At 39.4% G+C, this 27,822-nt stretch overlaps 1 protein-coding gene across 8 annotated transcripts; it reads left to right on the top strand.

The window, feature by feature from the left end:
* On the top strand, positions 1 to 27,436 carry LOC139634770 (oxysterol-binding protein-related protein 7-like). 8 transcript variants are annotated; one of them, XM_071501408.1, is made up of 24 exons: positions 9,865 to 10,071; positions 10,216 to 10,271; positions 11,906 to 12,113; positions 12,893 to 13,036; positions 13,256 to 13,309; positions 13,458 to 13,571; positions 13,835 to 14,002; positions 15,366 to 15,507; positions 15,689 to 15,807; positions 16,098 to 16,187; positions 16,491 to 16,647; positions 17,637 to 17,770; positions 18,641 to 18,733; positions 19,006 to 19,186; positions 19,326 to 19,400; positions 20,396 to 20,610; positions 20,724 to 20,861; positions 20,947 to 21,010; positions 21,108 to 21,186; positions 23,067 to 23,211; positions 23,321 to 23,471; positions 24,488 to 24,614; positions 25,722 to 25,844; positions 26,307 to 27,436. In XM_071501408.1, exons 3-24 carry the CDS (start codon positions 11,958 to 11,960, stop codon positions 26,413 to 26,415), a joined length of 2,778 nt encoding a protein of 925 aa, XP_071357509.1. In that variant the 5' UTR covers positions 9,865 to 10,071; positions 10,216 to 10,271; positions 11,906 to 11,957; the 3' UTR covers positions 26,416 to 27,436. The 8 variants fall into 8 exon arrangements, with proteins under 8 accessions (XP_071357514.1, XP_071357508.1, XP_071357511.1 ...); XM_071501411.1 differs by having other exon boundaries at positions 9,942 to 10,071; positions 11,906 to 11,999; XM_071501413.1 differs by lacking the exons at positions 9,865 to 10,071; positions 10,216 to 10,271 and adding an exon at positions 1 to 127 and having other exon boundaries at positions 11,906 to 11,999.
* Positions 27,437 to 27,822: the final 386 nt, after the last annotated feature.

The following is a 27,822-nucleotide window of genomic DNA, read 5'->3' as shown; positions in this document are numbered from 1 at the left end:
AACTGTCCCGCCGGTGCACCTGCAGCTCCAATCTGTGCCACCGCACGCAGGGAGCAGAAGGCGGGGCCTCATCAGTGCAGCAGGTGCTCCCGGGCCAGCCACACGCAGCCCCACAAGCGCCTCACAGGTGAGCTTTCGCTCAGAAAGATTGTATCGCTTCAGTTGACGCCAGGTTAAATGTTTGATACTGTTCAACTTTTTAAACGGTTAATTATGTTGGCAAGCGTTTCTGTTTACAGCATTTACAAAAATTCACTGTCACAAAAAACGACACGAAGGGACATGTTTCGCGTGTAGTTTTTAACAAGCTAATGCCAAATGTTTTACGAAATACGTCAAAAAAAAAAACTCCTTATCGGAGATATAAACTGTGTCATGTAGTGTTCCTCCCGCCATGCTGGTTTTTTTTTTTTTTGGGGTGTTTTCACTTGAACCAAACCTGTTCCAAACATGTGCTTGCGCTCACTCGTCTTCGCACACCTTGTGATGCTTCACACTCGACCCGGAGGGTGTGTGTGTTGTCTTGTTTGGTAGAGTTCAACACCGCTGTTTGCTGCTGAATTCACACTCGAAGTGTTGCTTTGACTTTGAGTAATAAGATTTTTAACTCGTTTCTCGACGTCTCTCCCTTTGTTGCACACATGCAAAATATTAACACATTATTTGTGTATGAAAATATAAAAGATTGGAAACAAACATCTATATGGAACCGATAAGATTTAAAATTTTGGTTCACGTTTGTACAAATGTCATTTCTGCCTACCATTTTCTACCAGCTTGGGAAATAAGCTAAAAATCTTCAGCTGTGCAGTGTAGTGTGTTTTTTCATCCAGATGGTTGAAATAGCCTTCACTTTGAGGCTTCTGGAAATAACAGAGTAGTGGGAAGGGTTTTGATTTGATTTTCAAATACTGCAGGGAACCAGGTGATCAAATGCTTCTGTGTCTTGAATGTAATGGTGATAAATTAGATACACAAATTAGGGTTATAGTGCTCAAAACCTTGGAAATTATGTTTATAATCCACCATGCTCAGAGGTGTGTGTATTTCTCAAGTAGTGCCTTGTTGTCAACATGTTAGCTGTTTTTTTTTTTTTTTTTTTTTTTGTAGGGATGTCAATCTTTGGGTGTCTCACGATTCGATTTGATTCCGATTCTTAGGGTCACGATTCGATTCAAAATCGATTCTCGGTTCAAACGATTCTCGATTCAAAAATTGATCCAATGCATAGTCTGTTAAGGCAAATTATGGCATTATAAGATAATGTGATTTTTTTTTAAAATAAAGTGATTCCAATGATGTAATCACACAAAAGCAAACTTAAGACAAAAGGCAACATTTATTCATGCTGAACTGTGTTAAACCTGTGTTCTCGACTACGCTGTAGGGACGCAGGTCCTTCGAGATAAAACAGGCGATAGATTTAGTTTTAGTTTTTTGGCCCGTTCAGAGTTGGCTGGGAGTTTGTTGACAAATTGGTGTCGGGTATGTTGGCTGGCTGCTGGAGGTGGCTGTTGTTCCGCTGTCGCTCCTTTTAACTCTGGGTGGTGACGTGCGATGTGTGCACGGGCATTTGTAATGTTTCCAAAGTACTTCACCTTCGTTTTGCAAACCTTGCATACTGAATGATTCATGTCGAGCTGCTGTGTCCCAGGAAGATAATAAAACCCAAAATGAGTCCAAACTCCTGCCTTCATTGAAGATGAGACTGGCTGAATTTGTTACTCCTCCATGGCTCCTGCCCCTTCACAGTAGAGTTGTGCTGCATCTTTTTTTTTTTTCCAAGTTGCTGCAACTCTGTGTAAGGAAGCCCGTGGGGGCGCGCAGAGAGACGGAGGAACGTTAATAAAAAATCGATGTTTGAAGTTTATGAATCGATTCAGAATTGTGGATGATTAGTATCGCGATTCTTATGTGAATTGATTTTTTTCCCCACCCCTATTTTTTTGGCTTTTTAATGCCTTTGAGAGAGCGAGAGAGAGAGAAAGAGAGAGAATGACATGCAGCAAAGGGCCGCGGGTTGGATTCAAACCCCAGGAAGCTGCAGGTTAATGATACACGATCTACCAGGTGAGCCACCGAGGCGCCCGTGTTAGCTGTTTCTTATTCTATAGATTTCTAGAAGTCTTTTCTGTATCATAATCTGTGGAGAAGAGGCCAACATGTAGGATCAGGGTATTGTCAGAAAGTTTTTTCTTTTACTAGCACAGATGTAATAACTAATATTTGTTACAAAAATGCTTTCAAATAGAGACATGGTCATCCAAAATAATGTTTTTCATTGAACAAAAGAGGCCAAAGTTCTCGAATATTAAAATATAAGAATATTAAAAAAAAAAAAAAAAATAGTCAGGCTTATCTGATCTTGTGATGTCAGTTTGTCAGTGAATTGATTCACTGATTGACATAAAATGAATCAGCAATATTTTGGATAGTTAGTTGCCTATCATGGATTTGTTGTGATAGTACAGATTGTATTTGACATCACTTGCCTTAAATAACAAATCCACAATAAGGCAATTATCAAGCAAAAATAATAATAATAATAATAATAATAACATACGGAGAATTTGCTCCTTTACTCAGTTTTCTGTCATTGTAAGTTGAGTATCTTTGACTTTGAGACTGTTGGTCAGACAAAACAAGACATTTGAACATGTCAACTTGGGGTTCCAAAAATTCTGATGAGCATTCTCAGTTTCAGTTTTTATATACTAATACATATACTAAATGATTAATTGGCTCACTGCCTTTTCTATAGCAACAATAGAGATAAACAGGAATGTCAGGGGAGAGAGAGGGAATCACAAGCAGCAAAGGGTCCAGGCCAGACCCCAACCTGGGCCACCATGGCACATACTCCACCAGGCGAGCCATTGGAGCCTACTTGACAGTTTTCATTATTGTGGGCTACAGACACAGTTCAGACTTTACCAAAAAAAGAACTGAGGTTGAGACACAGCCCTGATGGCTTCCAGTGATGTAAAGTAAAATGATAAATCATTCTGTCTGTCGCCACAACATTGTAATCTGCAACACAATTTAGCTGAAACCAGAAACAAGTGAATGACAATGAAGCGTGCTTCTGTTTCTCTTTTATACTTTGTTGACATGCACATTAACAGCTTCTGTGGGAATTTATGCCACCAGCTGCACTGCTTGTCTTCACTGCAGGAGGCTACAGGTTTAAACCATGTGAAGCACTTGACTTTTCCCTCCTGTTTTAGAACAAATCTGTACCCAGAAGTCTTAGGTTGGATCGTTAACCCTGTGTTGTTAACAGAGAGAATTCCTATTAGTGACCTGTGGCCAAACAGCCTGTGCATGTTACTCTGGCACATTCCTGGAAGGAGGGAGGCAGTGAAAGACAGAACCAGTCCGTTCAGATCTCAGCCCTGTCTGACATGACATCACATAGACATGAATGTGATAGTACAGATTGTTCTCGACAACACTACATAACAACTCCATGATACAATCTGCATCTCTCTCTGAATCTTATATCCGGTTAGTTCAGGTTCTACCTGTAGATATGGAATACTTGTCATTTTCCTTGTTTCATGTCTCCTGCATGGCTCCTCAGGTGACCAATAAGTTTATCTTGTCCACCATCAAGTTAGATGGCCATGTGTTTTTGATTATAAAGCAGGTCCAGCTTCTATATTAATACTGTGAAAGTATCAAAGCCTCAGTCCACAGAGAGATGCACACAGCCTGAGCCTTAAAATGAGCTGTCAGGACTTTTGGAATTTTGTGATGTCACAACAAAGCAGTTACCACCCTCAGCCACACCCTAAGTGTTAACCTGAAATCTGCTATGTTTTTATTCAAGGCCCAGATCCTCTCTTCTGATTGGCTCACTGACCTGTTGTTACTAGAGCTCCAGAGAGAAGCCTGAGAGAGGAGATGTAAAACTACACTGAGATGTTTTTTGGTTCTTAAACCACAAATATATCTTCTTATGGAGATCAACACTTCAGATAAAACACAGGACAAGTGTAAAATACAGGACTTTTAATTTACTTATTTTTGTTCAGGCGAGCATGTTGGTGTCTTAGAGATGGTGTCAGTGGGTATACTATACATGAGACCATCCTTTGAGAAAGAATGTGTCATGGAAGGCTGGATTGAGACACTCCTTTATTTTAAAGCTGTTAGAGACTGGAGACTTCAGCTGATCAAACTGCTTTAACACTGCATCATCATGGTTTTTTATACCAGGACAAATACAGCTCAGGTGTGATATCATTCCCACTGATTATATTTATTTGTTTCGGCATCTAGTTAAAATAGTGGATCTGTGTCAACAATGTCAATCATTCACCAAAAGATTTTTTTAAGGCTTCCATGCTGGCAACAGCACCCATTGGGTTTGTCGTTGTTTCTGGGACAGTTTCTGGGATGTCTGTTTGTCAGTCCCATTCTCATGAACGCGATATCTCAGTAACGCCTTGAGGGTATTTCAGGGCAGTACTGGCAGCTCTGCTTTCCTCCTCCTGGAAAAAGTTAAGGTTTATGCAAAAAGTCACTAGATTTGTTGCTAAGTGCTTTGTGAAAAAAATGTCATTAATTCAGCAACACTGGAAAGGCGGGCTCCTGTGTAACAGTCAAGGAAGTAGTAGCAGATGCATCCAATCAATCACACTGCTATATCCAATCCAGCCTTAGACTCAGGTTGGTCCACCTACCTGATTAACATACAGACACAGAAATAAATAAATAAATGTAGAAATGTAGAAATAAATATATGTAAAAATACAGAAATGACATTTTTTTTCATTACCAAAACCTTAGAAAGTATTTTCTAAAAACCAGGCAGGTATAATGATAACTATAACCAGATGCTGTCACTATGATGGCAGTGCTATGGAGGCTTGAATTTCTCAACAGCCTGCAAATGTTGAAAAAAAAGGTTGTCTCTGCAGAACTGAATCAAGACACCGCAGTGAAGCCGCCTTGGGTAGAACAAGGTCACGAGACTTATGTAGACTTACATGTGACTTGTATTGAATATCTGCGTACCTTGATGATGTAATTTTTTTATATAGCCTGCTTATAAATTGTTTTGAAGCTACAGTTCAAGATACTTGACCAGAATCTCTCCCATTTGTCTGGGATATTGAAACTTTGACTGCCAGTGTTGCAGTGGGTTTGAAACTGAGGATGTTGTCTGTGGCAGCATCTTGAAACCCACAACGAGCAAGGAGAAACATGTTGTTGGATGATTTCACAGAATTCAAACACCAAATTCTTCAACTGACACATGGCTTTGTATCATGGCAAGGTTCAAGGCATAGTGTTAACAATGCTCCCATGGCTGTCTCACCTCACCACCTCATCTCACCTGCTTGTTTTCTGGTTTACTGGTCAAACCACATTCTTCTCATGGTTGTTCTGAACTTCTTCCTCTATGCTGGTTAATGACACAACATGTAAGTGTCATACCTAGGTCGTGACATCAGCTGTGAGGTATTATTGTGAGGACTATGGATGTTCACCAAAGATGGACAGATGACATTGACTTATGTGTGGAAACCTGCCACAATATCAGTGGAGTTTCATACATTTTTCACTTCAAACTAGTTGACAAGTAAAGAATTTGCATTCGACTGTGTATTATTTGATACTAAAGCTCCTGAAAAGAGCTGCAATTTTGCTCCAAAGAGGAAGCAGGCCTGTTTCAGGCAGTGGCACCCTGATATTTCATTCAAACGGTGAATATTGCTTAGTTTGCATCCAGACACATCCACTTTCTTAAAAATGTGTGCTGAAAGAGTTGAATGTTGTCAGCAGGAATGGAAAGTGTACTGGATAATTGTGCTCAAGTTAAGAGCTGTTAAGAAATTTTACTTTAGTAAAATTACTTGTGTAACAATGTTCTCAAAGTACAAAGACAGTCATTACACTTTTCAAAGGGAGAAGGGGTGATGAGTAAATGATGAAAATATTAAATTAAAGAGCGTCTTTAGACTACCACGTATATATGTAGGTGTATAGCATTGGTATTTCAATGTATATATGTATATGCTTTTGCAGGTGAAAACCATACCAAAAGCCACCAATAAATTCCAGCCTGTTCATACAACTGATAATTATAAATATCCACCCAGTTGGGAGTTTGATAGGTACATCAAGGTAAAATGAATGCAGTCTAGTAAACAGTCTGATAAATCTTCCCTTATAATGTTCCATTTTTATTAAAATTGTTGTAGAGAGTTGTTGATTCAACTGTATGATCGTTTTAGAGGATGTAGTGTATGGTGCTGTTGAGCTGTATTGCATTATACAGAGAAGTGTTTCTGTTATTTAGCCTACTTCATTGCTATGAATGGGGGGAAAATAATATAAACACCAGGACACCCCAGCAGGTGTCCATAGGTTTTATGTAGCAATATTAAGCTACATAAATCAAAACATCTGCCGCTTCATGTTGAATTAACAGCAGAAAATGCAGAGATGTTTGACCAACAAACTCAACAGCGGACACAAAACACAGACAAAATGCAATATTTCTAGGGTCTCTGTGAGACGTGCACTGCAATGTCCTTCGCAATCTGATTTAAATTCCTCTACTTCTCTGCTCGTTCATTCTTAGTCTAGGGTTGTGAACGATAAACCGATGCGACCGGATATTCGGTTCAACAAGTGAGAGATACGGCTGCATCGGTAGCAGCCTCCTCAATCGATACGAATTATCAATGAATTTCTAGATTAATCGGTTATAGAGTCATGGATCGGGTATCGCGAGACTTTGAATCGGTTGGCGGCATTACACACGCACCAGGTCTCTAAAACAACGCGAGAGCTGAGGCTGCCCACGAAACGCCGTAGCTGCCTAGCTGGTATTAGCATGAGTGATAAACAAGGGACAACACTGAAAATGGAGGAGGTGGAGAACGAAAGCGTCAGCCTGACCGAAGGTGATAATGCACCGAGAAAGATTTTCAACACATCGGGGAAACAAAAATCCAAGGTGTGGACCGTTTTTGGGTTTTATAAGAAGGAAGGGAAGCTTGAACAAAGTTTGTTACTATCCTGTGCTACTTTTACCTCTGGAGTTCCCATCCAACGATTCAGCCAGACTTTTTTTTGGTCCACGTCTAAAAATAAATACATTGACATTTGATTTTGTTCTGTTTTTTTTTTGTGCCAGTCTTTTACAAATTTAAAAGAAACTATTGTACTATCACTTTCATAGACTTGGCTTCTTTATTATATAAAATATCTACAATAAATATTAACCATAGAATCGAATCGTATTGTTCTTACACTGTATGGAATCGATTTGTATCGAATCGGTCTGTAATAAAAGGATATCATTTTTTAATTGAATCGTAACCTGTGTATCTAGATGCATATCGAATCATTTATCACAGAGAAATGTGCAACCCTATCTCAGTCTCAGAAACAGCAGAAAGGTGGTTCACACCTCACTGACAGCAAAGGTGGCCGTAGAAGTCACAGTTGAAGGATCCACTGTGAGCATTTTATTATATAGCCTTTATCCAGACCCAACATCCTGTTGGTCATGCGACAAGCCAGTAGTGTTTGATTTGGGACTGTTGCAGTTCTGGCAGATGGTTCCTCATATGTTTAATCATAACTTCATCATGTGACTTATTTTGTTATGATTTCAACTTTATATGTAAAACAAAAAAAGTAAAATACTTGAGTTTGAAACAATAGTTAAGAGTGAAATTACTGATATTCAAAAATACATAAAAGCCACTTTTTTACAGTAAGGAGTGTAAATATGTTACACCCAAACACATGTTTTGTGAGGTCACAGTGACCTTTGACCTTCAAATTCAAATTGGTTCATCCTTGAGTCACAGTGAATAGTTGTGCCAGATGTAATGAAATTCCCTCTAGGCATATCTGATATGTTGTATTCACAAAAGACATTTGTGCCAAATTCGAATATTCTTTCAAGGAATTACTGAGATTTCACAAGAATGGGACACACGGACATCTCAGAAACATAATGCCTCCAGCCCTGGCTTGCATGAAGGCATAAAAAGTACTATCTAGTAATAAGTAGCGCACAACCACAGGAAGTAAAAAGGACCGGTGATGAAGAGGATCAGAGTCAGAGTGTAAGACAGGGCAAGGAGTGCCACAGTGATTGGTTGATGAAAGACTGTTCTGTGCCGGTGAAAATGCATGCACATGCGCAATTTGTGAGAGAATTTACTTTTTGAGAATTTTATTTTACAATAAAAACTTGCATTGAATTCACTCAATGGAGAAAGAATAAAAATAAAAAAAATAAGAACCCACAAAATAAGAGCCTGTTAGCCACCTATTGTACCTGTTGTAATGTAGCTCTGGTCCCGTCTGTGACACAACTTATATGATGAATATGATGCCTTTACAGCTACCTCAGGCCATTAAGATCCACGGATTGCGTGTATGTCCTGGTCACTTTGCAACAATGTCTAGAATTGTAATAGCATTGAATATGTTGATAGTTTTTTGGTTTTTTTTTGTTTTTTTTTTTTTCCCCTCTTTTTGCTGTTTACAAATATATGCTAATCTTGCAATGGTGCAATAATTTTACATGTGTTCCATCTATGGAACTGATCACACCAGGTAGACTGGCAATTGCCATGAAGATATTTTTCCCTGTAGTTGATTAATATCTAAATTGTATGAATTGTCCTATTATGTGGGGTCTACACAGAACATTTATTGTTTTGTGAATAGATCGGCTTACACCCGGCTGGGAGAGCTTTAAGCGGTCAGCACTACGCAGTTGCATTTTTCTTGTTGCCAAGTAGCACAGTGTTGCGAGGTGGCTGCAGCCCTTTCATGATTCTTCATGATTTGGTCTTAGTGAGTTACTTAGTGAGTTCGACTACTTCTAACTTCTCCCAGACGTAGGTGCTACTTTTAGTGTTAAATGGGGAAAAAAAAGTGTGAAGTCCTGAAGTTAGGACTGACGCCCATTATTTTTAGGGGTTTCTCCTAAGTCACCAAGTTAGGAGCTACTTTTCGCCTTGAGATGCTTTGTGAACAACAGCCCAGATATGTTAGACCTATTATTACACTACATGCAGTATTTTATTTTTTTCCCAAAAAAACATAGCCCTTTGTTGTGGACACTGGGACATTGTTTGACTTTCAAAATTTGGGAAGAATAATGAAAGCATAAACAAAATGAAAAAAAATAAAAAATAAAAAATTCCAAACCTGCTTGGAGTTTGCCAAATAGCATTTAAAGGACTCTGAGAGCATGATAAAGATTCATGGGTCTAAAAAAATTGAACTCTTTGAGCAGGACTTCAAGCACTATATCTGGAGAACACTGGGCACTGCTCATCACCTGGTCCGTATCATCCCTAGTGAAGCATGATGGTGGCAGCATCATGTTATGGGGTGTTTCTTAGCTGAAGCGACAGGGAGATAGAGCAAATGCTACTCGCTATTTTTAATAGCAGATTAGTCCACAATTGGTGCTCTAGTGAGTATTTCTGGCAGCAGGACAGCGTATGTGAGACTGAGTCAAAATAAACTAGTGTGTGTTCGTGGTAATGAAGTTCAGCTGGCGCAACAGTGTGGCTCATTCATATGTTTTTAGACAACAATGGAGCTCAATGGCACAGAGGAATCTTACTCATATTGTCTAAGAACTGATTTTTTAAATTTTTTATTCTGCTATAAAAGAAACTTGCATAGTTTGTTGCATATTTAAAGTGTGATTCAAAGTGTGATTTAGCGTTCTGTGAGTTGTTGCTTTTGTTGACATTGATCCTCATGACGACGGAGCTGGCAGGCCCGTTTGGTCAGGTAGTGTGTTGCTCTACTTTCAGCCCCGCCCAGATACCCGCTGGCTTTGATATGCACTTGTCTGACAAGCACATTGTCAATCAGGTGTGGTCATTGCTCTCAGTGCAACGGGAGAGTTGAAGCAAGATTCACTGAGGACAGTTTGATGCTGAAGGAAACTTTATAGCTTTATTTATTTTGGTGGTGTGATTTAATTTATTTTTTATTTATTTTTTGAGAGAAAGTTGAGGGGATTTCTTGTGGACTACTGGTGGAGCAGCTTAAGACATCACAACAACACAGGTGTGTTTCATTTGTAATTGTGCAACAAGACTTTTCTGATATCAAGGGTGCTGTCCATGCCCTGATTATAATGTTTTACATGCTACATTGCCGTCAGTATTACTGAGGACTTGCTGTTGTGCACTTTTGTTCTCTCATTTTCAGAGTAAGGGTGGTTGATATGGATAAAGCCTACATGCTATGTGAAATTTTACATCATGGTATGTGGATATATTTCACTATATCAACATCTGGTAACCAATGTTGGCCACAATGGCCCAGTTCACTTTGAGATACTAAAGTATTGATGGTGTAGTAATATCATTGAAGGTTGACAAATTGATATTACATTTGTATATATTTGTAATATATCTATTTGCAATAACATTGCAGCACAGGGCTATTGTTCAGTTCTATGTCTGACCAGACAAACATGAGGTGATAAATTATCTAATTAGGAAAAGGAAATAGGAAAGTAAGAGTCTAGTTAGTGTTTGGTTCAAGGTCGCTGCCAGTGGGGTGCAGGTCTAATTACCCATCCTGAACTGAGGTGGAAAATATCCAAATTTTCTTTGAACACAGCATCACTTGTGATGGCTTAACTGCCACCAGAATCTAGTCAGGCCTCTCAAAACTTAAGACTGGAATTTCAGGACTTGAACACTTCCTCTTACAGGCTTATGTCGCCTTCTGAATGAGAAAAGCGAATGGCAGCAATTGCGGAGGGTGGTGTGTTGCTTTTTAATTGGTGTTTTTTTTCTAGAGGAACAGGAAGAGCCACTGGATGTTCAATGAGCCTTCTGTTGACTATGGTTTCATCCTTAATAAGCATTACATTGTCTGTCTGTTTGACCTAATGGTCTAGTGACTTTTAGACTTCCTACATCGCCTCTGGTACTTTACACCCCCTAAAGTGTAGGTAGTTTTGCCTCCATTTTTATAAGTGTGTGTGTGTGTGTGTGTGTGTGTGTGTGTGTGTGTGTGTGTGTGTGTGTGTGTGTGTGTGTGTGTGTGTGTTATATTTGTCTGCCTGATCCTATATACCATTTCTGCTTAATGTGCCTTGTTTGAATTTTACAATCAAATATAAGACAAACAGGGTTTATATCTACATTGGTCTCAGTCATTTGACAAATTCCTTCACATTTGGTGAGTGCATCCATTATGGAAAATTTTATATGATGATGAGTTGGGTTAGAAAATGAGTTTTCCCTAATACAAATAAAACATGGATGCATGTGGATACATGAAGAGGAAAAGAAAAAAGTGACATGTATGACAAAGGTACAAGAGGTGTTAGATAAGACTGAAAATATTTGTGCAATGGTTTTCTGGTTGCATTGATTTGAAGCATTTTGGCCTCAGACCCAATACTTCAGAACAGTTTATTTCAGGAGTAGAAATCAGCTGTATTCAACTCTGCGATTAATGAAAATGAAATCATGGCTATTCCTGGAAACAGTCAAACTTTCTTGATTGAAACTTCCCAATCAGAAAAACACAAATGGTAACTGGAGGAACATTTACATTGCATCTATATTTGCTCATATGGCAGAAGCTTTTATCAAAAGTGACTTACAAGACAACTAGGATATATTAGCAAGAATAGCGCTGATTATGATTTCGATTGCATGTCTCTTTGTAAACTCATGATGGGATCTTATTTATTTTTTTATTCTGACTCTATATAAATGAAGATAGATATTTACTTTTGATGGAGCTAAGCTAGCTGATATAGACTATTTTGGAATTTACATTTGTTTTACTTGGTTTGAACTTGATTGTGTAGTTTAATTTTTCTGTCTTCATGAGAAAAAATCACTGTAGTGTTGACATTTCTTGTTGACTTCTGCAGTCCTGTGTAGTTTGCAATGAAACACATCCTGCCCTGAAGCTCCATTGACTCCATGCAGCGATATCCTCCTCACGTTACACCGATGGACCCTCAGGTGTGTCCACCCCCTCTGAACAGCAGCCAGTCAGTGATCAGTGGCCTTGACAAATCCCCGGCCAGCACATTTAAACCTGGCCACTCACGGAACAGCAGTACTGGCTCAAAGCAGGTAACAAGTCTCAAAAGTACAGAATTTGACTGTTCTATCCTGTTTTTAGTGTGTGGATTTGAACTCCCTGCTGCCCCTATGCATTTGTTTACTGCATTTTATTGTATTGTATTTGTACCATTTTAGCTTCATAGAGGTGCAGTAGGGAGGTGATCATATTTTGACTTTCAAGTTTAAAAATTATTAACATTTGGCTTAAAGCTTTTCGCATCAAAAACAGGAAACAGGTCCATGTGTTTTTGATTAGGTTAGGTTCTATATTAATTCTGTGAAAGTATCAAAGCTTCAGTCCACAGAGAAATGCACACAGCCTGTATTCAGAAACAGTCTTAAAATGAGCCGTCAGGACAACAAAGCTGTCATTGCCATCAGCCACGCCCCAAGCCCCGCCCACCTGGACCCACCATCCAACCTTGCAGGATCTGGTTTTTCTCTGAATGTTATATCTGCTATATTTTTATTCAAACACTCACAAAACAGTCAGCCAAGCAGAAGAGAGGTTTAGAGTCTCTCTTCTTATTGGCTTACTGATCTATTGTTGCCAGAGCTCCATAGAGAAGCCTGAGAGAGATGTAAAACTACATTTGAGATGGTTTTGGCTCTTAAAACCATAAATATATCTTTTTATGGGTCTCAACACTTCAACTAAAGCACTGGGAGATTGTAAAATATGGGATCTTGAACACAAAAATAAAATAAAATCTTGACCTACACCAGTGACTGTCTCTTGACTCATTTTGGTTTATTGTAAAGAGTTTTCTCTTCTCTGTCTGTGTCAGGCTCGTGACTGGGAGGTATTGGATGACTTGCAGCATGTGGACATCAGTTCTGTTCCTGGCTCCTCTCTGGACCTCAGTATCCCTGGGATCTGTGAGGGCTACTTGATGAAGAGGAGGAAGTACCCACTCAAAGGCTGGCACAGGGTGAGCACAGCACAGACTGAACAGCATCTGAACCTTTCTGCTCTGTTTACACAGGTTTTCAAAATGATTGCTAAATGATGTCTGTTCAACATGTAAACATTTGCTGGTTAACATGATGGCAGCAGAGTTGCTCCACCTTCTAACCAGTCAGTATGATGCAATTGCACTGGGTTGTCTTTGTTTTCTGTCTAACACTTAACTGTGATTGGTCTGTTTCAGAGATTCTTCCTTTTGGAAAAAGGAATTCTAAAGTACTCAAAGACACAGCAAGATGTAAGTCATGAACAGAAATACAGCATCCAAGACCATGCTGGCCCAAAGGCATGAGCTTGATTCCAGTGTGGCCTAAGACACCTGTGTAAATGTGTTGAATAGGTTCTGAGAGACAATGAATATAACATGTTCTGTCACTGTGTTTTAGATTCAGAGAGGGAAGCTCCATGGCTCTCTGGACGTCAGCCTGGCTGTCATGTCCATCAACAAGAAATCCAAACGCATAGACCTGGATGCTGGGGACAACCTCTACCACCTCAAGGTAACCAACACAAGGCATTCACTTAGATTTTAGAATCACTGAGGTGGTTATGGGATGATTGAGTGGGAATAAGACACAAATAGCAGACGATTACCATTTCCAAAACTGTAATTCACAATCAACAGGATCCAGATGAAGCAACCAAGTGTCTGGTCATTCTTTCAAATGAAGTAAACATAACATTTGCTTTCTCCTTGTTCCCCACTATTTCACTTCCTGTGTATTGTCTAATTTGCTTTCTGTCTTCTATTCCTTCCTGTTAGGCAAAGAGCTACGATATCTTCTACATCTGGCTAACCAAGCTGTGTGCCCACCGTGTATTTCGGAAAAATGAGGCGATGAGTGTCCACCATGGCGTCCTTCATGCTCTCTCCATGGGCCAGAGTACCCTGCCAGCCATGGCCACTCTTGCCCATAAAAACAGAGCAACAGTTAGTAGAGATTCCTGCTAAAGTTATAACAGAAAGTCTAATACCTAGTAGAACACAGTTTTTCTCTAATGGGTGCAGCTTTAGATGTGTCGCTTAAGAATTTTCATATAAAAATGCCTTTTGCTGAAAACAGATCTCATTTTGAATATACAACAAAACTGAGTACATCTCTGGTCAGTATCACTAAAATGCTGGGTAATTACAAATTACAAATCCTGTCCATGTAATAGAATTAAAATTTTTTTCAGCCAAAGTTAAATAGGATATGGTCATTTCATTATATTTTCAGAACCAATTTAAACAAAAGTCAGCAGATAGAGTTGAGTGAGGGGTTGGGCACCTCTATATGCTGACAGCATGGCAGCTGAATGAGCTTCTAACTTTCTGAGTAATCATTTTATCAGTAAATACAGCAGAAATCACAGCCAGTCTTTCATTTATGTGTTTGGTGATTTTGAGAGATGATTTTGTCGCTATACAGTCAGGATTTTAGCAGCAGCAGAGCAGCAGCTTGGAAGTGACTGCTGGTTAACATGTACCGTATTTTCCGCACTATAGGGCGCACTGGATTATAAGGCGCACTGTCAATGAATGGTCTATTTTCGAACTTTTTTCATATATAAAACGCACCGGACTATAAGGCGCATTAAGCGAAACAAGACAGTCAGAAAAGTCAAACTTTATTAAACGTGTTCACAATAACTCCCAACCTTGTTCAGTTGTAACACGTAAAAAAAACACAGTTTGATACCGCTAAATCAAACGTTAGCGTATTCACAATAACTCCTTATAGGTCCTTATACACGCACACTGTAATATTATGGTGAAGCACAGTATGTATTACTCCGCGACGCTCCTGACTACGATAGCCGTAATGCTGCAAGCGGTGCGGCTTTGTAGTTTACCAAAGTCATACTAAAACATTTTGACAGAGCGCCGTGAGTGCCATGTACCACACAAAATCGCTTCAAGGTCAGTAAACTCAACCAGAATTTATCCATATATAAGGCGCTCCGGATTATAAGGCGCACTGTCGTTTTTTTAGAAAATTAAAGGCTTTTAAGTGCGCCTTATAGTCCGGAAAATATGGTAGTCTTAATGGGCCACTTTTCAGTAACAATTTCATACTTGTTCTGTCGTCTGACAACAGAAACAGAAAAACATGTCAATACAAACAGCTTTATTGTGAATTCAGCTGTATTAAAAGACTGTATATGTGAGGTCAGAGAGGAGGATAGAAGCAAACAGAGAAAGCGCTGAAACTGGCTGATGCATGATAAAACAGTTGTCTTATAGTTGAAAAGAAAAACTGAAGAGTCATTGGTTTTTATTTTAACTTTAACTATGATGTTTCATCCCTTAGCCTTCTCACTATGCCAGCTCAGCCTCAGTGTACCAACCAGAGATGGGAAGCCCCGCCCCTGCCATCACCTCCAACCCAGGGGTGACCAGGAAGGTGTCCGCCTGGCTGCAGCAGACCCATGACATTGATGCAACCTCAAATGGTGAGACCCACCTGTAATTCATTAGACTGAGGCCTGGTTTGCATGATCCATACAAATATTTAAATCCAGAAAATAAATGTGTTTACTTGATTCTCACTGTATTAATAAAAACAAATGCAAACCTTTGTGCATGTTTTCTCATAAGCTCTCAACTGTTAACTTTTGACCTTCTGTCTGTCAGACCTGGCTCGCTGTCAGGCAGAGCTGACAGAACTCGCTCAACTTATACAGCGACTCCATTGGCTGGAAGGAGGCCTGCCAATCACAAACACAGAACTGGAGATGAGAATCAGCATGCAGGTGAGTGTTCTGGTGACAACTATAAATGTCTGTGATTCCACAAAAAGTTATTTCTCTAGAAAAACAACAGTTTGTTAATAAGGTACCACATTGATCTTCAAGGGAGAAATTAAGTACAGTAAATATATTGACTGCATTGAAGTCAGATGGTCTATTCATTTTCATTATAGATGACAAGACAGTAACTGTAAATGTTGGTCTACAAATACATGTTCATGTTCGGAAAAAAAATGTATGTTTAAATTTTTTTGTAAAGAGAGAAGCTATAACCCCGTTGGTCTCTGTTTTAGAATCTGTCTCTGGAGAAACCCAAGAAGAAAACAGGGAAGGGGATTGGTCACTCCAGGACTTTGTCCCGTGTTGAAGCCATGGGGGGAATAGTAGGACTGACCTCAGTACTTTTCATCATTAGTAACTGGGGATGATAAGACCCAATCAGGGTGTAGCAGTGTGTGTCTGTCATTGTTTCCAAAGGTTTTTTCTGTCCAGACTACAACGCAGTCTTGGAGTTTTCAAACTGGCACAGCAGCTTTTCCAAAAGCCTCTGTTTTAGGTGCTCAAAAACTCTGGAGTAGTGTGTGCAAAAAAATATGTGTTTTAAAATGAAAAGATAGTAGTGTGGATGTAGCCTTAATGCCTCAGATAGATATCATACCATTCCTATTCTCTGTCGTCTTCTCCAGTTTACCTCCCCCCACCTGAGTACCAGTGCCTGCTCTGGTTTGGAGGCGTCTGTTCAGTCTATCCCTGACTTTGTCTACTCTCAGCTGTCCAATCCTCATGGCACCTCACCTGAGGCCAAAAAGCTCCACCAGGACATCTGCACTGTTTCCCAGAGGGGTATGGTCTCCCCACCAAACAGCTGTTTTTCTCTTAATAGGTTTAATTCAGCGAGTGTTTCATGACAAGTGTTAATCAACATAGTCAGTACATTTCTGCACTTACCTTTCTGAAATAGATAAATAAAAAAATAAATATGTAATTGATTTACCTGACAGAAACTTCAGTCAACCTTAGTCACTCAGTCAACTTTGATTGTCAGATATACTATATCTAAGTTATTAATGTAAGCTAAAATATTGTTTAGTCAAAATGAGCTGTTTCAAGGAGTCATTTTGGCTTCTTGTTAGGGTCCTGTATTGACTTCAAATCCTTATTAAATCTCCTAAAATACTATTTGCAAGTAACTAAAGTTATGAATAACTACAACTCAAATATTCAGTTTAGCTCTGTGATCAGTTCTAAGTGTAAGCTACTCAAATAATCAACACTCACATTCATTAAGGTAACCTAATTAATTTTCACAACCTGTAGATCCAACTTCAAAATGAGCTGAGCAGCAGCACATCTAACATGTTGATTGTTGTGACTTTTACACCTCATTTTTTTTCACAAACTGCTTGATCCAAATTATAGTTTCACATATGTGAGCTCAGTAGGCTCAAAATGTTGAAACAAAAAGCTGAACTGGGGCTGTAGTGTATTTAACATTAATTAGCTACAGCTGATATAACCTAGCACTAACAACACTGGTAATTTTAAGCTGTAGAAGCAATAGCAATAAAGAAGCTGCTAATGTTACCTTCATGTTTTCTACATTGGTCTTTGGTAATAAAAAGTTAAAAGGTGGGATGAGAGATTAATTAACAAACCAGTATATTTTATCCAAATTGGAACTGGCTATCTGATCCCAACCTCATTTTGGTTACTTTTGACTATTGTTAGTTTTTCTTTTCTGATATTTTATAAACTAAAATGAGTTTAATAAGTGAAAAATACATAAACTAATACCACTCTTACTCTACTGTTTTTGTTCTGTTGTGTTGCAGTTCATTCTTCTCTCACATCCATTTATGAGGTTTTATCCTTGGAGAGAGAGAGAGTGAGGCAGGCTTGGACTGGCCCGGACCTGAGGCAGGACACCTCACACCAGCTTGCTACGTTGTGCAGCACACTGTCTGAAGTAACATGAATACACACACACACACACACTAGAGCTGAAATACATAGAAACAAAACTCAAAACATTCTTCATTCATTCTGAACCAGATGACAACATGATGTGTCTGCCTTTACCTCTCTTCACCACCACCTCTTACTTGTCCTCCTGGAAACAACACAAAAATAACTTTATTTAGAATATTAGTAACAGCCTGCAAAATACAATGTAGGCCAAGCCCTCAGTGTCTGTTGGTGAGGTGCTGTGTGAAACTGTTGAGCAGGTTTGGGCTGTTTCTAAACAAGACAGAGACAAGTTATCACAGGCGCGACTTTAAGGAACACACCTAAAATCTTTCACTCCCTCTTTCTGCACACACAAAGACACAAATAACAGGAGCGGTGTCACTCAGTGAAACTGAGCAGTTGCATCAGTCGAGGGGCTTTTTATTCCTGCAGCCACACTGACAGTGATCAGTAACCCTTCTTGTTTGGTGTTGCATGAGGTTCTCTTTGGCTGACTGCCCTGTTTTCTGTCTGTGCTGCATTTAACTGTATGTTTGAACAAGTGGGACCTGAGTTGATGTGACTTTGGGCTTTATTTTATTGTTAGTTGCCTGGCAGTTGCCTGTCACACTGCATTGTCACTGTGAGCAATGCATTCAACAGTCAACGAGTCAGTTCATTCTTGCTATCTTCTCTGCATGAAGAAGACAGCAGGGGTTGGTGCAGTTTTATCCTCTGGCCCCTGCTAACAGTCAGACAATAGAGTGACACATTGAATGCTATGGAGTCTGCATTATGTTCTGATCATTTATTTTTCTGTGCCTCCTCTTCTTGTGTCCTGCATGGCTGGTCTGTGCATGTCTGTGCATGCATCTGTGCATGTGCATAGCTTGACATACAGTCACGTCTGACCAAAGTCCACTCACTTTCCCTGTCCTCTGACTCTACTGAGGAATCCTTCTGCACTGTCCGTGCGGACCAGGTGTGTACTGCAATGTGTGTTTGTGTGTGAAAGTCAGTTTGTCTGTTTCTCTCTCCACCTGCCTGTTAGCTAGTAATCTGTCTCCACTTCTTACTTTGTACTTTGCAGGTAAGTACAGAAGCCCTGAAAGGCAAGTGAACAATTTTGTTTTTACCAGATGTCCAAAAAATGACTGGCCTTTCAGGGCTTCCATAGATAAACTTTTTGCTTGAAAGAAAAAAAAAAAAAAAGAAGAAAATATAGTTTGAACCATAAAGCGTTTTCCCTCTCAGAGGACACCATCTATGGGACGTCACAGTCATCGTGCGCCATCAGTGGCAGATTCCATGGCAGAATATTTTGATGCCAGTGAGGTGATCGTATGCGAAACCTCGTCAGAGGCCGAGGCCTCAGATGAATCAGGCCTTAGCGACATCACCACCACCAGCACCTCAGAGCCAGAAGAGGGACACAGTGAGTGTTTACCTACCAGGCAGTTATCCGTAGCTGTCAGACCATCCTGCCCAATCACACTCCAACACTTTCTGACCAACATGACGGAAGATAAACATTGAATGGAAAGAATGACTGACTCTCTCCTGTCCTCCTACAGCCACTGCCACCCTCAACTACAGAGCCAGTCTGAACAGCGCTCCTGACAAACCCAGCCCAGTGCCCACTGATACTGGTAACACCACCACTAGTGTTGACTCATTTTTTTGATGTGAATGAATGCTGTGTTCTGCTGGAACACAAATCTAGGCTCTTCAGCACTGAGACCTACGCAGACCACATACTGGGACTTTAAGAACAATTTTCACATAGCTTACACAGCTATACTGACATTAGATCTGTTCATGGACGTCATTTATAGTGTTACTGACTATATTGGGTGAGGTCTGCATATTGTTCTCAAAATGGATGCCATGGCAGCCTGAGGTGACTTAAGGTTCATTCATTATTATGATTATTATTATGATTATTATTATTATTATTATTATTATTATTATTATTATTATTATTATTATTATTATTATTATTATTATTATTATTATTATTGTTGTACAATAAGGAAAACAGATTAAACATGGAAAAAATAAGGCAACATTTAAATTTTTTTTTTCAGACACATCAAAATGGAAGAAATAAAGTATTAAACATTCTAACCACCAAAATAAAAGTTCTGTTAAATGTGCAGTTTTGCCCCCACTCAGGTTCATAATTACATGCTTTCTAATTCAAGTCAAGTCAGTTTTATTTATATAGCACCAAATAACAACAGAAGTTATCACAAGGCACTTTCCAAATAGAGGAGGTCTAGACCTTCTCTTTATTGTAATGCAGGCTGCAGTGGCACAGATGGTAACTCTAAGAGCAAGCAATGGACACACTTGTCATTGCAAGGAAAGCTCAAGGAAATGCTGATCGGCAATGCTGCAAATTTTGGTTTCAACTGGATGAATAAATGTACAAGCAGAACATGAAGTGCAAAATTTGATCCAGTCACAAAATAATGAAAATAATGAAACTGGCGAGGGGGTGCTGCTAAAGTAAAACCTCAACTCAAGCAACAGACTCATGTTTAAACTTGGTTTTATTATTTCTCAGTACTTGTATAATGTCTATATGTTTGAAGATGTTTAAATTTCTTTTCATTGTACTGTTGGTGTTTCTGTGACCCAGGTCGTCGGAGCACTCTCCCTGCCCCAGGAACAGACAACAGTCACATTGGCATCATGACCATTCTGTACAACAACATTGGCAAGGACCTGTCCAGAGTCTCTATGCCAGTCGCTCTGAACGAGCCACTGTCTTTGCTGCAGAGACTCAGTGAGGAGCTGGAGTACTCTGATCTCCTAGACATTGCCAACCACATTGACGATCCATTTGAGAGAATGGTGAGTTTGGTTAATTGAGATCACTAACTAGTTGGAGCTGAGATACAAGTTGAGCTCAAAACGAACATGATTAATGATTTTAACGTTTTTCAAAAAAATGTGTCTGTTGCCAGGTTTATGTGGCAGTGTTCTCCATCTCTGGCTACGCCTGGGCGTCTTGGAGGTATCGGTACAAACCCTTCAACCCTGTTCTAGGAGAAACATATGAGAGTCACAGAGAAGACAGAGGCTTCCATTATATCAGCGAGCAGGTAACCAGCAGAAAAAGATATACAAATATGTCAACATCTGGGTTTAGAACAAACGGTAATGCTATGTTGTATGTTGTGTTTTCAGGTCTGCCATCACCCGCCCATCTCTGCCTGCCATGCTGAGTCAGAGAATTTCACTTTTTGGCAAGGTAGGAGCAGGGTGTTCACTGATCAGTGCTGGATCCAGCTGTACTGTGAGAGTGCAGTTAAACCTAACTCTGTTTGTTTCTGTCTTTCTGCTCTCAGATCAGAGATGGAAGAACAAGTTTTGGGGGAAATCAGTGGAGATCATCTCTTCTGGACTGGTCAATGTTACTCTGCCCAGGTGAGCCACTGCTTTCTTTAACGACAGCAGTCATACAGTACAGCAGATAGCAACCTGTTCCACAGCTGTATTATAACTACTTACATATAGTTAGAATAAGTACAACTATGCAGTACTATACCTGCTCATACATTACTCTTTTAACAAGTTCTACTATTTCATGACCTGTTAACAGTAAACTATAACTTCAACAAATATTAACCCCTTGACAACTGTATTTCAAGTGATGTTGAGGTCACCGGTGCAATCTTCATATTTTCATATCAATAAACTTTTACATTACAACTTAGAAAGATTGTGTTTTACAGCAGTAAACAGTTAACTTCTTACCTGCTAGCTTGCTGCTATCTTGTCTCATTATAGTTAAAAGAATTTGTGGGTTAAAAATAAAAAAATGTTCTGCGGACGTTTGATGTTTATTTTGAAGAACAAAACTTCACTGTTTAAATCCAGCTCATGTCCAAACCAAAGCACCAGGATAAGGTGGTTGAATTTGTAGTTTCCTTTCTGCATGCCAAACCAGATACTAAGTGTGTACAGAATAATTCAAGAGATTGACTTGAGTTGACCAAAATAATTTAAGATTGCTGAAATTGGTAAACACCCAGGAACAAAAAAAAACAATCTATGACTTCCTGCAACCTAAAATGGTGCAACTGTGAGCCTATTAATGTAATGAAAGACGCACCATTAAATACATATTTTTGTACTTTTGTACAAGGAATTGGAGAGTATGAGAGAAGTTTACGCACTGATCTGATACCACGTAATGTATTGATAAACTTTATAGTTAGGTGCTGGTTCTTTCCTGCACTAAAACACTAGCCTACACAGGAAGTTGTGCAGTGCAGCCACTGGCATCTACTGTTATGGAGGGGCAAAGAAGAACTGATTTCTGTTAAGTAGCCTAACATTAGCTGTTGGCTGAGGTCACTAATAGGTGGGTCATGGGCTGAGTTCAGACCCAGAGGCTGACCCAGACCTATAACCGATAAATTGTTGAGAATTATTACGTTTTGACGGAGTGTTTCTGTTATGACTGACAGTTTTTCTCACCTTTACTGTGCTGGTCATGTAATGCTCCTTAGTTGATCATTGCATCTCGAGTCAGTGAGTCAGACACATACACGGTGTGACGAGATGAGAAACAGTTAGATAAACAAGTCAGAGAGCCTCAGCATATGATAGCTCACAGCAGTAGGCAGTTTTAAATTATTTTTGATATGTTATCAAGTATAAAAAGACCCAAAATGAACACTGTAAGCAGACTACTTGATTACTATGAGTGAATTATATTTACATTTGTATAGTAATAATTTTGTCCCATGCTTTTTGATCCATATAAGTGGTTGATGACTGTAACCACGTGGTTTGCAATGTAATAAAAAAATCTATGGTAGTCATGTATTTGTTCATGTTTTACAAAGGGTTTATCGATAGTAATCATATCCCATCCAGTAGTATAGTAGTATACAGCTGTGAAGAAGTTTTTAAGTCACTGGTATCAGATTGGTGCTTGGTATCGGCCAATACACAAGTTCAGGTATTGTGATATTAGTAGATAGATATTAGTATGTCTATGTACAATATGTAATAATCTTATATGGGTAATAAACATTTGTCTGGTTGACATAAACTTAAGGTATGTTTTGGCGCAGTCACTTTATCAACTTAAAAGTCATTACACATGCGACTGGTAGTTATGAGGTGAGTTTCAGTGTGATATTTTATATGAAAACTGAAGGACTTCAAGATAAAATGAAAAAGGCAAAAATGTTCACTGTGATAAATACAGGAATGTGGACATGTAGCAAAACACCTGTGAAAATTATGAAATGATCCTTAAGGGGTCAAACATTAATGCACTCTTTTGTGTGTAGGTATGGTGATCACTATGAGTGGAACAAGGCAGTGACATGTATCCACAATGTGCTGAGTCAGCAGCGGTGGTTGGAGCACTATGGTGAGGTGGTCATCAGAAACACAAAGAGCGACATCTGCACCTGCAAGATCACCTTCGTCAAGGTTACTGTTACTGCTCATTCACTTACAAGTCAAAACAGTGCACATGGATTGTTCCTCTGTCCTCTTCTCTCCTGTTTAACCATACAACCCTTTCATACTTCTGTTCTAGTCTCGCTACTGGTCCTCAGATAACAGTAAGAACGAAGTGCAAGGCGTGGTTCTGGACAAGGCCGGAGAGGTTGTGCATCGCTTCGGAGGCCTCTGGCATGAAGGCATCTTCTGTGACACCCTTTCTACACCAAAGTGCATCTGGAAGCCCAGTAAGTAGCATACTGTCTAAACATGATTTGTTGTTGTTTTTACTTCCATTTTTCCTGAGCTGAAATAAAAGATCACAACATGATTAACATAAGAGGCCACTCTAAAATGTGCAGCTCTATCACACAAAACTATTCCACAGGTTTAGCATGTTTTGAGGTAGCGTGCATTTGACAATGCTGAATGTCCACCAGAGTTGTTACCCCTGAAATTAATGGTCATTTCACGACCATAACCCATCTCCAGTGTCAATTCTGAGAGTATGGCCATACATGCAACCAGCCTCTCACTCATCAGACCATGTATGGGAGGCTCTGGATATGCGTGTATGACAGTGTGATCATGCAGCAACTTGAGAGCCATTGAAGTGGGCCAACAATCAACAACCTGATCAACACAGTTGAAGAAAGGAGATGTGTAGCACTGCTCACCAGATATCAGATCATTTTCTGATCCGCGACCCCCCCCCCCACATCTGTAGCCCAAGTCATCAAATCCACAGTTCAGTCCTTAAAGAAAGGCTTGTATCAAAATGAATCTGCACATTTTAAAGTGGCCTTTTATTGTGATCAGACCATGGCACACCTGTGCAATAATCCTGCTGTGTGTGCTGTGTGTAATCCATCCACCTGTCAGGTAGATGAATTATCTTGCCACAGATTCAGTCACATTTCGGAAAATGTTAAAAAGAGAAATAAACCATCTGCATGTGTAGAAAAAAAATCTTAGCTCTTTCAACTCATGAAAAATGGGAGGAAAAACATTGTGTATATACAGTACCAGTCAAAGAGGTACTGTATATGTGTGTTTTGACCCCACTGTGTGTGAAAGGAATAATATACATCTTGTAGAAAATACAGAGACGATTGACATATACTGCAGATGAATTACAATGACAAATGCATAGTTTGCAGATGGGAAAATTTACCCTCCACAGATCCTACACATTTTTCTACACATTTCTCCACATTGTCTAGTGATGTAGTTGTTGACATGAACGCTGTTATTTCCTGTTTAGATGTGCAGCCTGATGACCACTTCGACTTCTACGGCTTCTCACATTACGCCAGAGAACTAAATGAACTGACACCTGAACTAAAGTCTGTTCTTCCACCGACAGACACGCGCTTCAGACCAGACCAGAGGTACAGACATGAGTTTGATTTATTTAAACTTGTCACAGTGCAGTGAAGAGGGGGGCAATATAACCGAAAAGGTATCAAAACCGACATTTAGAGCCTCTCACCGATTTAATCTTGTTCATGTTGGTTAATTCGGTTCATACTTTCCCAAATGTAAGCCTTGATAAACTGTCCCCTTAAAAAAAATACTACCTAGTGTTCAGTCACATGCCTCTGCCTCATCCAACTAACGTGAGTGTTCAGTCAAAGTGAAGCTGGTGATGTGGACGACACGAGCACAAACACTGAGCCTCAACCAGAACAGCTTCTGCCTAAAAAGAAGCTGTGGCTGTCATCTGGAATGTTTCTGACAAGTTAGAGAGTAATGAGTTCTGTTTACAACCCCGTTTCCAAAAAAGTTGGGACACTGTGTAAAATGTAAATAATGATAGAATGTGGTGATGTGCCAATCATGTAAAACCATATTTAACTGAAAATATAACAAAGACAACATATCAAATGTTGAAACTGAGAAATTTTATTGTTTTATGAAAAGTATCTGCCCAATTTGAACAATTAAAAAAAAAAAAAAAAAAAAAGGTGGGACAGGGGCAACAAAAGACTGGAAAAGTTGTGTGATGCCAAAAAAACACCTGGTTGAGCATCTCAAAACTAATTAGGTTAATTGGCAACAGGTCAGTAGATGATTGGGTATAATGCATCATGGGTCTATGCATTGAAGAAGGCAAGAGGTTCACCACCCAGGTTTACATGATTTACACATCATCACATTCTGTTTTTATTTACATTTTATACAGCGTCCCAACTTTTTTGGAGACAAGGTTGTATAAATTTACATTCTCAGATGTCACTGATAACATCACAGTTTATTTGAGGGTTAAGGTATGTTAGGGTTTGGGTTTCAACCACCGCTCCTCCAACACACTTCAGAGTTGATACTGCATTTCCTCTTGTCCTCAGAAAGAGAAATACACCCAAGTTCAAACCATTTAAAGGACAGACAGAAAAACAGGACAGAAATTTATTGAGTTATTGGTAGGATTGAAAAATGTCTATTGCACCATCTTTCATGCCCAGTCGTTAAATTCCTGTCCCTCTTTTCTCCATCAGGCTTCTGGAAGAGGGAAAGGTAACAGAGGCAGATAAAAAGAAAGATGAGGTGGAGGAGAAGCAGAGGGAGAGGAGGAAGGAGATGGCCAAGAGAGGGGAGGAGCACATGCCCAGGTTCTTCAGGTGAGGATTTGTGTTTTTGAACAGTTGTTAAAACCTGATCTGCAGCAAAATAATGAAACCTAGATATAAGGAAAACCTCAACATCCGTCAATAAGCATCTCTAAAATTCACTAATGAACAAATCCCTTCAAAAAAACCCTACAAACTAAACCTGAGCAGAATTTGAGTATGTAGTGTGTTCACATTGAACGTGTTAATGTAGTGTAGTCAAACCACACAGAATACAATCAAGTTTTGTGACCATGTGACATTGACACTATTCTTCCACAATGCATTGCACAAGAAAAATTAAGGAGCTGCTCACAGCTGACAAAAATTCCAACAAACCTGGGAGGGGTATAGTGTGTACAGTATACTGTATGAATCAAACTCTTCCCCTTTAAATGTTTATTGTTAAAATGTTGTTAACAGAAACAAGATTTTTGCAGGATGAGTAGTGAATGGTTTTCTTTGTGTTCTCAGGAAAGCTGTGGATGAGGCTGGAAGAGAGGTGTGGCTGAACAACGGAACCTACTGGAAACTCCGCAAAGACCCAGGTTTCTCCAACACACAAAACCTGGACCTGTTTTAGAACACTGCACCTGGCTTCATCTTGAGGCTGGGTGAAGCCAGCCAGGTGCCAAACACAAGGTGACATGATGTTGATGAATAATCTGCTTCTCTTTAAGTAAAAATGATTAATTGTACTCATGTTAGTCCAGTAACCTATGCATGAATATACTGCAGTGAAGTGACTTTTGAACACTGCTGCTACCATTACTACAAGGGTGTGGAGGAGAGGGACGTTTGAAAGCACACATGAACCTCTCGCTGGGTGTTTGTGCCACATAGAGGTGAGGTGCCCCTGTGGAACAGATGAAGACTGATCTAGATGAAGCCGGATGTCTTTCCAGCCTTTCACCTACCTCTAACAATAATGGAGACATTAAATATAATTATTCATGATTCAATAGCAAATCTTAACATGAAATCCAGTTTTAACTCATCTGTCACTGTCTTTGAGAAAATTGTGGGTAAAAATCTTCAAGTCTTTCTGTGAGGACTGAGACCTCTCTGCATGTTAAGTGTCTTAGATCATATATGTGTGGGGAAAAGATTATATCTTGCACCTCTTGTTAGTTTTAACATGTCTTTATAAATATTTGTAGTCATTTTTATGACAGTTGTGATGAGTTTGGAAATGAAGTGTCAGATGCTTGCTTCCTGCAGAGGAATCCAGAACATACGGAGGGATAATTCTGGTACATGTGAGGTGTATTATAGGTGAACTGGTGCTGTCCTGCTTCCTTTCCCAGTGGGTCTTAATGTATAAACTCATGTTGATTTGTAAAGTTGGTGTGTATTTTATTTTCTGAAGTTTAGCTGTGGCACATTGGTGAAGCATTGCTGTCTTAAGGTGTCCATACTGATGGATTAATTTCGCTGACACACAAGAATCGCGTCTTTTGGACCTTTTATGCTCTGTTGATGCAATGAAGTGTTTTTATTGATGTTTCAACAAGTGATTTTAATGAGGAAAAGAGACTACTATTGAATCCCAGTCAAATGTTTTTCCTTGGTTTTGTTTCAAATAAAGGGTTTTATAATCAACAGTTTCTTGTTCAACTTTTGTTCACCTCTGGTCTGGATTCCTCATGTCCAGAAAGTCAAAGTCCAATTCGGTTGTTGTTAAAACCTGTTATTAATGCTTTGTTTGTAATGGCAGATGAGCACCTTTTGCTTATGCATGAAGCGCTTTGTGATTTTTGTATGTGTGAAAGGTTCTATACAAATAAACTTTACTTATTTACTTACCTACATACAGTCTAAAATTCCAGACCTTGACATGTGCTGTTGTTACGAAGTAATAAACGTTATTTGCTTCAGTGAATATTATATTTGATTATTACTAATGCTGAAGTATCATTTTACTGTTGTAGCTGTTGGAGGTGCTAAATGAGGTATTTTTTATCTACAACTGCATTTGCATGTTGTGTAG

This window comes from Trachinotus anak, unplaced genomic scaffold, assembly GCF_046630095.1.
Source record: "Trachinotus anak isolate AG129_WGS33_773 ecotype Australia unplaced genomic scaffold, CSIRO_AGI_Tana_v1 ptg000017l, whole genome shotgun sequence".
In the NCBI taxonomy this organism is placed as follows: Eukaryota; Metazoa; Chordata; class Actinopteri; order Carangiformes; family Carangidae; genus Trachinotus; species Trachinotus anak.
Note: the sequence above shows the minus strand (reverse complement) of the source record. Positions and strands in the feature narration are given on the sequence as shown.

Bases quoted from the DNA above. Each gene is read 5' to 3' on its own strand.
- LOC139634770 (XM_071501407.1), top strand. From the start codon at position 11,958: ATGCAGCGATATCCTCCTCACGTTACACCGATGGACCCTCAGGTGTGT. The intron at 13,310-13,457 runs GTAAGTCATGAA...ACTGTGTTTTAG, and splicing joins ACTCAAAGACACAGCAAGAT to ATTCAGAGAGGGAAGCTCCA. The intron at 23,212-23,320 runs GTTACTGTTACT...CTTCTGTTCTAG, and splicing joins GCAAGATCACCTTCGTCAAG to TCTCGCTACTGGTCCTCAGA.